Source organism: Alternaria arborescens (genome assembly GCF_004154835.1).
Source record: "Alternaria arborescens strain FERA 675 chromosome Unknown contig_10, whole genome shotgun sequence".
NCBI lineage: Eukaryota > Fungi > Ascomycota > Dothideomycetes > Pleosporales > Pleosporaceae > Alternaria > Alternaria arborescens.
In genome coordinates, this window is record NW_021167865.1 from 555,369 (window position 1) to 570,294 (window position 14,926).

General features: G+C 50.0%; 7 protein-coding genes across 7 annotated transcripts; 4 read left to right on the forward strand and 3 right to left on the reverse strand.

Moving 5' to 3' along the window:
* Window positions 1–226: 226 nt before the first annotated feature.
* On the reverse strand, window positions 227–1,153 carry AA0111_g5255 (Ribosome biogenesis protein; the record flags this gene model as incomplete). The annotated part of the gene is made up of 3 exons (XM_028651347.1): window positions 227–419; window positions 471–1,025; window positions 1,116–1,153. 3 exons carry the CDS (start codon window positions 1,151–1,153, stop codon window positions 227–229), a joined length of 786 nt encoding a protein of 261 aa, XP_028507180.1.
* A 207-nt stretch (window positions 1,154–1,360) lies between these two features.
* On the forward strand, window positions 1,361–2,107 carry AA0111_g5256 (hypothetical protein; the record flags this gene model as incomplete). Its single annotated transcript, XM_028651348.1, has 1 exon — window positions 1,361–2,107. One exon carries the CDS (start codon window positions 1,361–1,363, stop codon window positions 2,105–2,107), a length of 747 nt encoding a protein of 248 aa, XP_028507181.1.
* A 252-nt stretch (window positions 2,108–2,359) lies between these two features.
* AA0111_g5257 (COP9 signalosome complex subunit 4) lies at window positions 2,360–3,613 on the reverse strand (the record flags this gene model as incomplete). The annotated part of the gene is made up of 1 exon (XM_028651349.1): window positions 2,360–3,613. The coding sequence occupies one exon, from the start codon at window positions 3,611–3,613 to the stop codon at window positions 2,360–2,362; it is 1,254 nt and encodes a 417-aa protein (XP_028507182.1).
* A 476-nt stretch (window positions 3,614–4,089) lies between these two features.
* On the forward strand, window positions 4,090–5,127 carry AA0111_g5258 (hypothetical protein; the record flags this gene model as incomplete). Its single annotated transcript, XM_028651350.1, has 1 exon — window positions 4,090–5,127. One exon carries the CDS (start codon window positions 4,090–4,092, stop codon window positions 5,125–5,127), a length of 1,038 nt encoding a protein of 345 aa, XP_028507177.1.
* An 885-nt stretch (window positions 5,128–6,012) lies between these two features.
* Window positions 6,013–7,569, forward strand: AA0111_g5259 (hypothetical protein; the record flags this gene model as incomplete). Its single annotated transcript, XM_028651351.1, has 1 exon — window positions 6,013–7,569. The coding sequence occupies one exon, from the start codon at window positions 6,013–6,015 to the stop codon at window positions 7,567–7,569; it is 1,557 nt and encodes a 518-aa protein (XP_028507178.1).
* A 654-nt stretch (window positions 7,570–8,223) lies between these two features.
* AA0111_g5260 (hypothetical protein) lies at window positions 8,224–9,714 on the forward strand (the record flags this gene model as incomplete). The annotated part of the gene is made up of 5 exons (XM_028651353.1): window positions 8,224–8,433; window positions 8,483–8,628; window positions 8,677–8,804; window positions 8,851–9,498; window positions 9,551–9,714. 5 exons carry the CDS (start codon window positions 8,224–8,226, stop codon window positions 9,712–9,714), a joined length of 1,296 nt encoding a protein of 431 aa, XP_028507351.1.
* A 1,899-nt stretch (window positions 9,715–11,613) lies between these two features.
* Window positions 11,614–13,083, reverse strand: AA0111_g5261 (hypothetical protein; the record flags this gene model as incomplete). Its single annotated transcript, XM_028651354.1, has 4 exons — window positions 11,614–12,020; window positions 12,103–12,576; window positions 12,627–12,881; window positions 12,933–13,083. The coding sequence occupies 4 exons, from the start codon at window positions 13,081–13,083 to the stop codon at window positions 11,614–11,616; spliced, it is 1,287 nt and encodes a 428-aa protein (XP_028507350.1).
* Between the last annotated feature and the right edge of the window lie 1,843 nt (window positions 13,084–14,926).

A 14,926-nucleotide genomic window follows, 5' to 3' on the forward strand; every position in this document is an offset into this window, starting at 1 on the left:
AGGAATGACGGGAACTCATGGCATGTTGGTCGATGTGGTATCATTATTCTTTTTGGTTACATTCCGTATCTGTCCAACATAAAAGGCACAGTTGCATCATCGGCTAGCCGCCCTTCTTTCCTGCCTAGCAAATCCCAATCTCATGCTCGTAATCGCCGCAACGCCTTCGGAATGGAATATTCAGATGACCAATTAACGCCGTCAAATGCAATTTTTTTCCAGAAGCTTAGACGAGGAGAACGGCGTTCAAGCAACCGTCGTTCTCGGGGTTGTTGGTGATTTGTGCATAGCGACCCCAGACGACCTTTCCTCCAGCAGTTACGAGACCAAGTTCCGAGACGTTTACTTCGATGATGGTACCCTTGGTTAGAACACCCAGCTGCGTGTACATGGGTTGCTGAGGGTTCTTCTTTACGGAGCTGTGAAATGTTAGCTATGCTCGTCTGTCATTAATGCGTGAAGACACTTACATGATGGGCAGCTGGACCGTAACGTTCAGTTCAGGATGTGTCACGTTGGCCTTCTTGTAACGCAATCCCATGGGCCTGATGAAGCGCTCGTACTTGACGGGTCTACGCGTGAAGCCAGGACCGACGAAGGTAGGCTTGGTGATCATACGCTTCCAGCTCTTCTTCTTCGTCTTCTTTCCCGTCTTGACAACCGAGAACATTTCCTCCTCGGAAATACCCTTGACCTTGGGCAGGGGAACCGAGAACCGGGCTGCCTTTTCATTACGCTTCTGCTTGATGGCGGAAGAGAGGGCCTTGGCATTCTTCTCGTTGCTGCGGTCCAGCAGGTATGCGGGGAGCGCGTCGGTGGCTGGCTCAGGTGCTTCGTTGGATTTGACGTTGCGCTCCTCGTGTGCGCGGATCTTCTGCTTCATCTGAATCTTCTCCTTCCTGCGCTTCTCGGCGTACAACTTGGCCCTCAGACCACGGAAGTTTTGCGCCTTCTTGGATGCATTGTGTCCTTCACGGGCAATCTTCTTGCGTTGGCGCTCATCGTGATCGAAGCGCTTTCCGTGCCTGTTGCGACAGAGTTAGTGGAGTGTTCTTGGCACTGAGGCGCGAGACGCTGGTGGTGGGGTGCAGGATGCATGATGGGTGTAGACATACTGCTTCGTAAAGCGCTCGATATACTCGTTCTGAGGCATGGCGACTACCTCTGCGTGTGCTGGATCGTAAGGGTAGTGGTGGTAGAGTGGAGTCTCTTACAGCAGCGCCTTCCGCCTCCAAAAAGTTCGGCACTAGCCCCCACTAGCGCGATGCGGGCTGGATTCTTCAACATCGGACCTCCGCCGCATGACCAGAGATACTGTTTGCAGCAGCCCCCAAGCCATTGCGTCCCACCAACCCCAGTAATGGCTCTATTCGCTCGCTCCGCACGCCATGCGTTCCTCGAGTCCAGGGCGATAGTCCAACCGACCATCCGCCGCGCAGGAATAACAACCGTATCGCACAACCTCGACACATCAAATACCCCCGAACCGCTCATCCAATCCGGCCACCGCATATCAGACGAAGCCAAAGAGCGCGCTCAAACACCACAGCCTCTCCCCAGCGATGCCCCTACGCCCGCTTCCTCAAACGATGTCAAAGCCTCACCACACGCCCGCTCAGACATCCTCTCGCAAACCCTCACACCCTCCATCCGCAAGCTCCTCCCTCTCCTACAGACCCAGCCAGCACACTACATAACCGCACATCTCCATGGCCGTCCATATCTCCTGACTCGCGGCGACACACTTCGCCTCCCCTTCCAAATGCCACATGTACGCCCCGGCGACATTCTGCGCTTGAACCGCGCTACACACATTGGATCGCGAGACTACACATTAAAAGCGCCGGAGTCTGTCAAGGGAAACGCAGACCATGGAAAGAAGGTGTACTACCTAGATGAGCGGTTATTCACGTGTAGGGCGCGGGTTGTGGGTGTGGAGAGCGAACCATTGAGAATAGAGGAGAAGACCAAGAGGAGGCAAAGACACACCAAACACGTAAAGAGCAAGCTGCATTTCACCGTCTTGAAGATCAGTGATTTGGAGGTTAAGAGTTTGGAGGAGTACGAGGCGGCATTGGGGCAAGAAGAGAAGAAGAGTGTACAATAGCTGTGGCATTGTGGGAATCAGCAATGTCTTGTCATGAGTCTTTCGAATGTATCATATATGTGTCGATACCATGAGCATGTTGGCCGCAGAGTTGTCAGACCAACGCAATCTGTTTGGAATCAGAACGACTTCTTAGGCTTTTATGCTCGTATTCATCATGTCTAAGTGTACACTGGGTATATGCGATCCCTTGACGCCGTTTATGCACTATCTGCTCCTCGTCGATTCGCTGCTAGATGCACTGATTCCATGCTAGTGCACCACCTGCGATGCATAGAAGTCGGGATATTGGTTCTGGATCATCGAAGTGACTTTCTCCACCTCCTCTGCTAGACCAGTGACATTGGCATCCCACTTCCGTAGCTCCTTGCCTACAACGCGCTCTGCATGTCCAGTCTTGCGTTCGCCACTGGCCTCGCCCTCAAAGAAGACGTATCGGTCGATTTGGTCAATGTATCCGGCAAGTCGTCCTTGCTCCAACATCTTCGCCGCATAGTCTTCTGCCTTCTCCGCATCTATACCCAACAGCTCGCCCAATTGATCAAATCCAATATTGTTGTAGAGCTTCGATGCGCCGAGCAAGTTGTGTTCGAGAATGGCCTTGTCAAGCACAGTCAGGCCGTCGGCGCCTCGGGCAAGGTGGTGAGGATCGAGCTTAGCGGAAAAGGCCTTGATCTCAGCGGGTGTGAGGAGACGATTCAAGAAGATCTTCTCGAGGATGGCGTAGTCCTCAGCAGAACTAGCTCGGTCGTCTTTGTATAGCTTGGCCAACATCTTGCCTCGCTGTGGACCGGCAGGAGCGAGGACCGTACAGATAATAGCTCTTCCGAGAAAGCCGTCCCGCTCCTCAGTGTCGACTAGCGGCTCGTTGCTCAAGGCGTAGTATCCCTGCGCGGCATCGAGGAAGGATCGTTGCGAGTCAAGGATTCGGGCTTGACTCAGCTGGAACATGACCTTGGTTGCCTTGTCCTGCACGTTGAATATGATGTTCTTGATCTTGTTCAAGTGTGTGAATGCGCTTGTCGGATCATCTTCCTCCAAGTAACACCGCACTATCCGAATCCAAACTTTCGCCTTGTCATCCGCAGAAACCGACTTTTGTGTCGACTCGAGGTTTATGGTTGCAAGTGTCTGCGCAGACCGCCTGAAATCGTCGTTCTGCTCGAACGCGTCTGCCAGAGCATGCTTGATTTGTGTATCTTGTTCCTCGTACTGACCCGCGCCCTTGGATTGTAGGAGCGTGATGACTTTCTCTCCAACATCAATCTTTGCATCTGGATCTTTGACCGTCCGGTAGGCGTCCACGAAAGCAGCAAGAAGTGGTCGGAGGACTACTATGCCAAGAGAGTCGTCAAGGAGAGTTTGTGCGTATGCGTTCAGATCGGCGGCAACATTGTTCGATGTTTCGACTATCTGTTGGAGAAGGGCGGTGTACTGAGAGGGCTTTTCGCTGGCCGACGTTGCCTCGATCTGCTGTAAAGCGGAGGTGACAGCTGGGGAAGCCATGATGGGGGGATGCTTGAGGTAAGCTGGATCGTAAAGAAAAACCCTCTTAGTTCAGTTTAATTGATTTCTAGATCCTACGTAAGAGAAGAACTAGAATTGCCAAAGACAATGTCGGATTCTGGGGCTACAAGAGGGAGAAAGCCAGTCTTGCTCGTTGGTTGTTGACGGGTATAGGCAACAGACGTGGGGCAAGCGCGACCTCTCTAGAGCTGCATTATCGATAAGAGTCTTGGCACGTTAGTGCGGAAGCGCGTCGGGAGGTACAATGCGCCTGCCTGAGACGATCCGATGTCTTTCATCATCGCAACCAAGGTTCACGCTCGCTGAGCCACCTCGCTACCACTGGCACATTCTTCGTAGGGCACACGCTCAAGCTTCTATTACTATCATCACCAACTATCACGCAGACGCCGCGCCGACTACAACGTGGATACCTTGCACTCCTGCCGTAACGCAACTTCGTCGCATCCGCAATCATGAACGGCATCAAGCCAGAGGTCAAGGAAGAGCCTGGCGTCGGCTTCATGGACGATGACTTCTACGAGGATACGGGCGAGATGTCTATCAACAAGGATAACCCACAGCAAGACGTCTGGCTCACGCGCATTCCAGACTGGCTCTACGAGGCAGTCTCTAAGTGGGAAGACATTGCCGACGGCAACGACAACGACCAGATTCAGATCGGAGAGGTCTGCGCTTTCGCGACAACGAGCGGCATCGATAAGGACAAGCCTATGCGCGTCTTCCTCAACGACCGTTGGCGCGCAAAGTCCAACCTTCCCTCAGCCTTCCAGTTGGACCCTGCAGCCGCCTCCGATGTTCAGCTAGGCAACACATACGTGTTCACAGAGAAAGATTTGCCGGGATTCAAGGGACAACAAGGCTACGGGTATGGCAGAGGCCAACAGGGAAGCTTTGGTGGTGTACAAGATCCGAATGCGCGTGTTCAGAAACGGAGCAAATACAAGAAGGCAATTCCCAAGCAGACTGCGCTCGTCGGTCACGCGACACGGCAATACAACGCGAATCCCCTCGAGACCAAGGAATTCAAGGACTTCAGCGCCGCGCGCATCAAGCAAGCCATTCAAGGCTCCCACACAACCACCATCATCACAAAAGACACCGAAGTCTCAGACGTCAACAACTCCATTACACTCAACAACCGCTTCAAGAACTTCATCAAGCCTACGACCAAGGCAAAATCGCAACAGAACAAGGCTGCTCGTATGGCTCGTTCCGATCTTATCGATGTACTTCACCAGTTGTTCGACGAGTACCAGTACTGGCCTATGAAGGCCATCAAGCAACGGACCAAGCAGCCGGAGCAGTACCTCAAGGAAGTTCTTGGCGACATTGCGCTCCTCGTCAAATCTGGGCCGTTTGCAAGCAACTGGAAGCGCCAGGCTGTATTTGACAACCAGCGAGACACTAGTAAACAAGCAGAGGCAGCTGCACCTGAGGGCCCGGGTGATGGAGATACCGAGGGAGAGGATGAGATGGAGGACGTAGTTTAGAAGACCACACAACGTTGCTGTGTGATTTAGATACCCGGCAGAAGTGTACATCATTTTGCGTTCTGTTAACCTGTTAAAATAACACACTAGGGATACCTTTAGGGTAAATCGTCCAAGTAACTGTTCATCCGTATACAGCATCTAGCCAGATACGAAGAAGCTTGTTTTCACGAACAGTACCTGCTACTGAAATTGTGCCCTTGAGCTATACACAGTGATGCATGCCACAACTAGATTAGAAAAGTAACAGAGTATACAATTAGGTCGCAATTTCACTTATAGGTCGAGAATCAATTAAACACTAACCATCTTAGGAATGACGCTACCTCGGCGACTGTCTGTCGATGACCTAAGTGGGCCTATCCGAGGAGCTCGTCTAACAACCTGGTGGTCACTCCGACTCCGCTCGTCTGGCATCCTTCGCATCTTGACCTTTCTATCTTTTATGGTTCTCAATACATTTACCTATTCCTTTTTCTTGCCAACATCTCTCATCGTTCACCTCTCGAAGTGGCAAACAGCAACAACTGCATTGAGATTGAACAGCTAAGAAGCGTAATGAAACCACAGATGCAAGAGCAGGGTCACTGGCTGGACAAATATGCAACGAACTATGCAGAATGGAAACTATCTGATAGTACAGATGGTAGGCAGCTATTCAACCGTCCGCTTGGGCTAGTGGAGACTTCATTTGACTCAGATGGCACGTACTACGGTGGCCGGGCAGGTATGCAGCATCTCTCAGTATTTTCGTACTGGTCCAATATCAGCATAAAGATTTCACTCGTTCTTCGTGGCTATACACTATATGTACAAGAGCGCGAGATATTATAGACCTACTCACTAGGTCAACTATTATTGAAAGCGACTAATCATGCCACAGATATGACGGCTCTCTATACATTGGCAATCCAGCACAAGCTCTCAAAGACAGAATTGAGACGTAGGATAGCGCTCGCGTGGACCGCTTTACGGCTTCAACATCCTCTGCTTATGGCTCGAGTTGTTGATAACCAAGAAACTGGAACACGAGGGTTCGCCGTCGACGTACCCATTTCCTCTGAATCTGCAATCGAACAAGTCGAGCAGAGCATTATCTGGATCGAAGACGCATATGACGAAGTTGATGAGAAAGAATTATACCGTCACGCCTACAACGTGACTCGCATCGTCGAGCCCGCAAAATGCTTATCGAAATTGCATGTGCTACCTTTGCGGAAACTTCCAAACGGGACGTATGAGCTGAGATTACTTATCGTGATTGCGCACCAGATCTCCGATGGTCTCTCGGCGTACAATTGGTTCAGCCACTTTCTTCGCATCGTAAACCAGCCGTCTCAGAACATCTTGGCAGAAATCGAGTCTGTCTGTACGTCAGAGAAGATCAAGAAAGTCTTACCAGCCGCCCAAGAAGACTTATACCCACCCATTGCAGGCAACAGGGCGAGACAGCGTTGGTTCTGGGCGCTCATCAGAGTGCTGAGACATGTGAAGAAAGGAGGACTACCACCTACCTTCACGAATCCGCTACGGAGAGAAAAGAGGCTCGATGAACCATTACGACTAGAACCTAAGTTTGATAGAGTCTTCGACTATAGCCCTTCAACCCGCCCTCCAATGTCATGTGGTCATGTTTCCGCATCGCTTTCAGCTGCCGCTTCAGCACGTCTGATATCACTATGCCGATCTGCAAACGTCAGTATAGGAGCTGGATGTTTCGCTCTCGCCGGTCTAGGTATGATGTCAATCCACGAAAAGCGTTCTCCTTCAGACAGTCACCCGCCATTCACAGCATCGTTTCCTCTAAACCCGCGCGGCTTCTTCGTGAACCCACCACCGGCAGACTCATGCATGCTAGCCTTCAGCGAAGGGATAGTAATGCCTTTCTTGTCTTCAGATCTACCAGTAGAAGGAAGGTTCAAACTAACAGCAAAGCATGCCAACCGCGAGTTGCGAGTCTACCAAAAACGCTTGAAAGGAAAGGGGAAGACAGGTACAGCGGGTATTCTTGACAAAAGCTCACCAGGCCGTCTGCTCGCGACCGGCTACATCACACAGATCGAGCGTGTCGAAGCAAAACTACCACAAGAACGCCGTTCACCCTCTTTCCAGAACCCGCAAGGCTCCCTAGCTCCCAGCACGGCTGGCTACGGAGCGACGTGCGGAGTCTCGTCCATCGGTCCTCTGGCTACATTTTTCAAACGCGGAACATATGATTTGAAGAACTTAGGGGACAAAGACTTTGCGGCGGACTTCCGAGACGTGAATATTGGGGTTAGGGCACGGGAGAATGAGTTCTTGGTTGGAAGTTCGACTAGTGCAGAGGGTATTATTGGATTCGGGGTTAGCTATGATTTGAATGCTATCAGTGCTGAGGCGGCGGAAATGTGGAAGGAGACAATGGAAGGAATGCTGGAGGTGAGGGAGGTGGCGAAGTTGTAGACGTGGGATGAGGCGGGTGACTATGTATAAGCTTGCTTCGTCTTATCTTCTCAAAGGATTAATCTGCATATACTTGCTATATTTTGCGTTAGTGAACTGGAGACTTGGAGAATTCCTAGCACCTCTAAGATGTCTTATGATACGGGGAGATAAGTCAACAGATGCTACTCAACTGGCAAGAGTCGAGGATATGAAAGCACGATCTGTATGCAGCTGTCCTTTTTCTCTCACTCAAAGTTGAGGACCATAGCAATTAACACTTTACCAACCCCTACCAGTGGAGTATCAAAGTGAGAAAACCATCCATCCCATGAAAAGCAGTATATGCATGAAGGAAGGCGGAAATTGCTCACCACACCAGAAAGAAGTGTAAATGTAAACTTTCAGTAACTTTTTCCCCTATCAATAGATACTTAAATATGATTGCCTAATTCAATATTCGCCATCAAGCATACATCAATTCATAAGGTAGAATGAGCAGCTAGGATGGAAGCATTGTGGAGTCACTTTGAGGTTCTGCTCGTCCTGATTGGGTTAAGCTTGCGAGCGGCACCGAGGACATCACGTCATACCAGAACGAGAAAGGCGCGACGCGAGCTCTCATTGCGCATCTTCCCCGCAAACTCTCTTGAGTTTTGCAATCACACAGAAACAATGTTCAGCTTACCAAGAATATCGTTGCCATCTTTTCTTCGTGCAGGCGAAGGCACGCATCTCACTGTCGATCTACCCTCTGTGGAGATCCATGATATCGAAACCTCGGCGGAAAAGCGACCGCGAACTCTCAAGCATCTACTCAAAGCGAATCACGCGAATTACTCGATTATATACCACAACCTTACTTTTCACAACCATACACCGCACGTATGCTGCTCCTCCTGTAAAGGCTGTAGCTGCTAAGCAAATACCCTAGATCTTAGGATCGGCTTACCTTCTCGGAGGCACGGCAGAACATCTGAATGAAATCTACGAGAAGGAGGCTGAAGTACTAGAACCATGGCATGACGCGCCAGGTGAAGTAACAAAGGACGATTGGCGCGAGTTCCTGGGGAAGCGCGAGTGAGTAGTGACGACGATGAGACGGAATCAATTACCAACAGCAGCCAGATACCAACGCGCATTTATCGATTTCTTCGAAGATCAGCTCGTGAGCAAGAAGTACAATGTCGAAGAAGTGCTCGAGGAATTCATGTTCAAGGGAAAGGAGCCGCTGATCAATGGCCTCATCTCCGGACGTAAGCTTGCTGCTTTCAAAGCTTGAGCATCGCTAACACTATCCAGTTGCACATCCTCTCATCCATCTTGGCTACGCTTACGAACTGAACTCCAGAACCGTCTCGATCGAGGCTCTGGCTATGGGCTCCTGCTTTTACAGTTCCCTTCATAAATACATTGACGACCCAAGGTATACAAAGCCCAGCCCTCATAGCGCAAGTGGAGATCACACTGGGCTCATCGATATCCTGGACAAAGTGCGCAAAGACAAGCGCTTCGACGGCCTTTATGACCACCGCAGCGGTGATATCACCAAGGTGTTAGAGGAGCGCGAAGAAGCCTTTTTAGAATACTGGAATGCCTGGGAAATTACAGCACCGAACGAACAGTTTCAGGCTGCTCAGGAAGTGGGATTGGGGCTTTTGACAGGCACACCGTTACCAGCGAAGGGGAAGTACGATTTCTTCATCGTGCATGTGCTTACAAGCTCTCATGCCATTCGCATCCTCCTCCCCTTGTTACCGGCCAAGTTCCATGTTAGTCTTCTGCGGCAATGGTGGCTATTCGCATTAGCTGTGTACATTGCCCAGATGAGGCCGGAGATCGATATGGGTAAAGCTATGGGTAACGATGGCAGTGAGAAGAAGGGCTGGAAGTATGTTGTAGACAAGGCATTGAACGGCCCGCATTCGACTGATGCGCATCATGTCAAAGGTATGTTGTGGAAATTACGCTAGAACATGGACATTTTGACTGACATTTACAGCATTGCGAGCCTTGAAGGTAGCGGAGGAAACATGGGAGACTGAAGATAACCGGTCGGACCACTGGCTCCGCGCGGCAGTCAAGTTTGCTGACGAATTTGAGGGCTGGGGAGGATTTGGAACTGCGGAAGATGAGGCGAAGATGGGGTACCCTGAGAAGCAGTAAGATATACTGGAATAAATGAGAAAGATAATCTACGCGTATAGTTTTTCAGATCTACAGAATCCTACGTTGTTCTGAAAGTGGTCACCACCAACCCTAATGAATCAACACATCTGAACAGAATACAAACGAACGCGGTCCCTCCTTCTCTGGACAGAAGTCTCTGGGGGATTATTTTTCTCAATGCGCCCATACAACATTTACAAGGACACCCAGAGGGAAATCACCGCGCCATTGAGGATAATGAACAAACGAAACGGAGGATTGCCGCATGTGGCACATACTCGTAGACTCGGTTCCGGAGCTCGGCTGGCAGTCGTAGAAGAGGGGAATTGCGCTGGTTTGCTGCCGTACTGTTCCGATGTTAGCTTTTGCCTTCACCGCACTTGCTCATTGTGTTTGAATTACGTACATTCGAGCGTGCACCGCTTTGGTCTTTGTCTCTTGAGTCATCTTGGCAGACGTACTATCGGTAGTTGTTGTCGCTGTTGTTATTGTTTGGATGAGTTGTGTTCTGGCGCGATTGAAATAGTTGGCAAGTGAGCGAGAGCTTGGACCCAAATCTAGGTGAAGCCGAGAATGGTCAGAGAAGTGAGAGAGCGTTTGGGTTACCGTTCGCTGGCACGCTAATGTGATTGGTCTGATATGCAATTATCAAGGGCAGTTGAATTTGAGGTTCATCTAGATGTATCGCCTGGTTCATGGCATTAGGCCACTCTAGCACCAAGGGGAAAGTTGGCAACAAGCTGATGGTGGGTGGCCCTTATAACACTGCAACAACGTACAAAGTTCTAAAATCTAAAATCTTAGAAGTACTCGCAGCCTTGTATTGTATCTATATACCTTTTCTTATTTCTTTATTACGAAGTTGTAGTGCGTGGTTAGGGCAAGGAGGGTTGGTGTTCTGAATCTTACTTCCGACTTTCCCCTTGGTGCTAGAGGGCCATACCACCTTGCACTCTACTTTCTCTCTCTATCAAGACTGCTAGTAGACATCTTTTGCCCTGCTTACCACCAAAACCAGGGATACCACATGTCTACATCGTCTCCGGATTTCCAGACCCTGACCATGACATCGGCCTTCCAGGACCTCACTATCTTTGCAAGTCCACGGTCCTCTTCGATAACAATGGTTTGTAGTCCCCCCAGTCGGTTCAGATGAGCGAATTCGATTATATCAAAATCTTCCGACTGACTGGGCAGACATTCTGCCTCACCAATCTGTATGGTTCTGATGGCATTTTGCTGGGATGTCGATAGTTGCAGTACGAATTTACGCAGGGCAATGGCATTTCTGAATGTGAAGATACTGAGTGAATAAGGTAGCAAAGCCGCTTCATGCTGAGTCTGACGGCACACGCGCAATAGACCGAGTGGTCGAAATTCACCCCGGTAACTGTTACCTAGAATATAGTAAATATAGCTGCCGTCGTACCCAATTTCGAGGGCGAGCGCATATCTGCCAAAAGCATGGTATGTTAGCCCATTTTCTATATTCAGGCCTTACGATAGGTAATAAGTACTCATAAATTCGATTCCTTAGCTCAGCTGGAAGGCGTAGAAGTGGAGACTCAGTAACATTGCGCAAAGTACTGCTGATGTTAGGTTGAAGAAGTGAAGTAGTAATGTTTTTGTACCTACATGTTATCTTCTTGATCTAGTTATGGAGTCACTGGACGCACGTCGTTGGCTCGCTTTGTGTTCGCCATCCTCGTTAAAGCGGCGTGTCGAGTGGTGGAAGGATCGTCAGGAAGACGAAGAAACCCACAAATGTAGCCAGCGTCGTGATGGGAAATCCAGGGTCCATTGCGCTAGGCCGCACTCTCACCGTTCACTGCAAGCAGGGTAAGATAGTATGTGACGTTAACATTATAAACCCGTGCAGTTATTATTGTTCACGAATTATGATGATAATTGTGCCCTTCCCCGTCTATTTCTGTACCACTTCATCAAGTCCCGCCTGACCGTCATCTTCAAATGTTCATTGAACCCATATGTAATAGCATTCGCCAGACCGATATACTGTGTTGAGCACTGTAGGATAGCCAACGGGTAGCTCGAATGACCTGAAGCTTCCACCAGGCGATTGAGAATACCAGGCAACCACAAGATGATGTACAGCACTGGATATGCGTTTAGCAGTAGCATTCTCTTGATTTCTCGCTCCAGGTCCCGAGGACTGGCTCCATTGCGCTGGGGAGTGGTTCCGGACTCGTAGGCTCCAGAGATCGCGACTTTGGCACTGCTTCCGGGCATGGCTATTGCGACGTTTCGTACGCTGTCCGCAGGAGGGAAGTCTTTAGTCAAGGCTGTACGTGTCAGTAATGGATTATCATAGACGGAGAAGCTATCATAAACAACGGCTTTCAAGAATGAAAGGACTGCACGTACCTGATGGGTCCTTGATGTATGGGCTTACTGGTGACAATGGCGAGCCAAGTGTGGTTTCGCTAGGGCGTCTGTTGTCGCCCACCGAGGATTCAATGTCAAGGTCCTTTCCGAGACTGGTACCGCTCCTCCCCTCAGAATGCTTGACTTCATAGCGGTACTCGACATTAATCTCGTGCAGCTCCGTCTGCGACTCGCTCCTTAACTCAATGGCATTATCTCTGTGGAAAGTGCGGCGTTTGGCAGCTTTGTTAGAGCTTCCTTGGCCGTAAGATCTTCCTCCGCTGAGATTGTGTAGCTGTACGAAGTGTCGTCGCATATATACCCAGATATAGATGTAGATCCCAATGGTTCCGAGGATGATGCTGAACCTCCAACCATGACCTAAGGCATAGCGTAAATCCGTACGTTTGCCGGATATCCAACACCAGTTGCCGCTAACAGGTTTCAGTTCCTCCAATCCCGCGGCTGTAGTCGCTGTGGGTTGAGTTAGCCTTGTATTGATGATCGTGCTGTTATGGGCTTACCTGTGATGGTGGGAATAATCCATACCGATGCGCAAATGAGAACCTTGCTCAAAAGGGAGGCATTTGGCATGTAAGTCTTGCGGGTGATCGTAAGGAGTGTTACGACAGCGATGGCTAGGATTGAGAAGTCGGCAGCCTGAACAGACCACTGACCTACCCAACCATTGAGGCTACATGCTGGGCCCTCTGCAATATTACCCCTGTTCACGATCGCATAGATTCCAGATATTGAATTGTTCAACGAATTGATGAATTCTGTTGTGACGTGTTAGTTGAATATCTCAGTGATTTGTCAAGGACTCTCACCAGCCAAAGCAAGGTTGAGAACCAGTGCATGACGAAAAGACCGTTGCTGATCAGCGTACACAATGTACGAGATGAGAACGCAAGAGGTTGCGACAGCTGACAGCAAGCTGCCAACCAGGGTCGGGATGGCAACTGTGAGATCGTAAGGCATGTTGAAACAGGTACAGCCCAGGAACAGCAGCTTGGCCTGCAGACAGCGTAGTTATGTATCCAGGTCCAAGGTTATGTGACCAAGTTTCATGTCGGAGCCAGCGGATGTACTTGAGTTGGTGCAATCAGATGTTAGGAGTACACTCCAACTTTGTGCTGAGTGCTCCTGCCCGAAAGGTGGTGTGAATAGAGGTTCCCTTACGTGACTACGGTTGTTGTCTTTAGCCTTGCGAGCAAATAGCAGCTATGAGCTAGAGGTTGGTGCCTAAGCCTTGGTGTAGCGGTAAAGTTTAAAGCGAGCGTGTGGTTTGATTCCCGCCTTCCGCGACCGTCGGCCCAGGGCTTTAAAGAGCGAGTCGACCCCGCGCGTCTCGCACTCCGAAGAGTCCAGGATGAACGAGTCCTTCAATACATTTGTTGTAGCATGTGGTGTACCAGAATGTCAGAAGTCATGACAGACCGCGAGTAGGGCCGGGGCACACCGAGGTCCTTCCCTGCCCAATCGCATCTCGGATGGGCGCCATGTCCTGAAAGGTGCAAGTGTAGGGCATCATGATGGGATGCGATGCTAGTGAACCGCCAGTTCTGCCATCGTGTTTGGTTTGGTGTTCTGACTGGGTGCTTCTAATATCGGTCCCGTTAGTTGGTGGTCGATGATCCCACGAGCTGAAGTTAAGGTTTGCGCAAGTCCACCATCGCGGTCGGAGATCTTGACCAACCAGTCACCTCTCAGTAGGTACTGTACCCGCGATCTACTACTACACCAATGTTTTTCAAGCACCTTCCCATCCAGGCAACATTGAGGAACCACGACGCCACACCCGCACCAGAACAAGGGGTTGAGCTTGAACCATGGGATCCCAACCCCCCAGCTTGGGCATTGCACATATAGTGCACGCTTCGTCCTTCGGTATGGCGACACCTCTTCGATCCGCGCCACGTTCTCCCTGTTGAGTTAGCAGTCGCGCAATGCAGGGCGAGCGATACTTCTAGTCGCCTTGAGTTACCCGCCAAGCCTGGGAATCTTAACATCGGACATTTCTCATCGATCTACATCTAGTAGCTTCTCCCAACTGCTTAGCTTCTTCCAAATTGGCGGGTACAAGAAAAACAAAGGTGTATAGGGGTGTAGTAAGGTTTGCTCGGTGGGTGCTTTAGGGAAAATAGCTCAGGGTCTAAGATGCTCATTCGTTGTTGATTCCATGTTCTGCCTGGCTGTGATGTCACCAGTATAGTCCTCTTGGAGTCGTTCCAGGCCTCAGCGGGATGATTAGAAAAACGAGTTGAACCGTCAAGGGAACAAGAACGAGGAAAGCTATGAGTACAACAAAGTTCAGATGGTCAGTGTTGTGGGGAAATCGCTTAGGTAAAGGGTCCAACATGCTGGCTCGGTGCACGATTCATGTGCTGATTTCATTTCCTCCACATTCTAGTCGTCTCGTGCCTGGAGCAACTCATCTCGGAAAGCTTGGCTAAATGCACATTGAAACTGTTATACTCGCGATTCGGCAGCGATCAAGGCCCGGCGCTGAAAAAGGTAGTAAGGCGCCTTCAGCTTAGACATTTGCTAACATCAGCCCTGTAGCATCAAGAGATTCACCAACCATGTCAGAATAAAGATGATGTGGACGTCGAAGCAAGGCCGAGAATATTAAGCAAGAACAATGATTACTAACTACTCCTACTATTCATACAACAGAAACGTCCCCTTGCAATAAACGCCAATGCTAAACTCAACTATGTGCAACAAAGGAAAACCCGGCTGGTCTAGCCAAAGATGCGCGCGTACGCTCTTGAGGCCTCAAAGAGTCGCGGCATGATGATGCGTTGGAAAACACGACAAC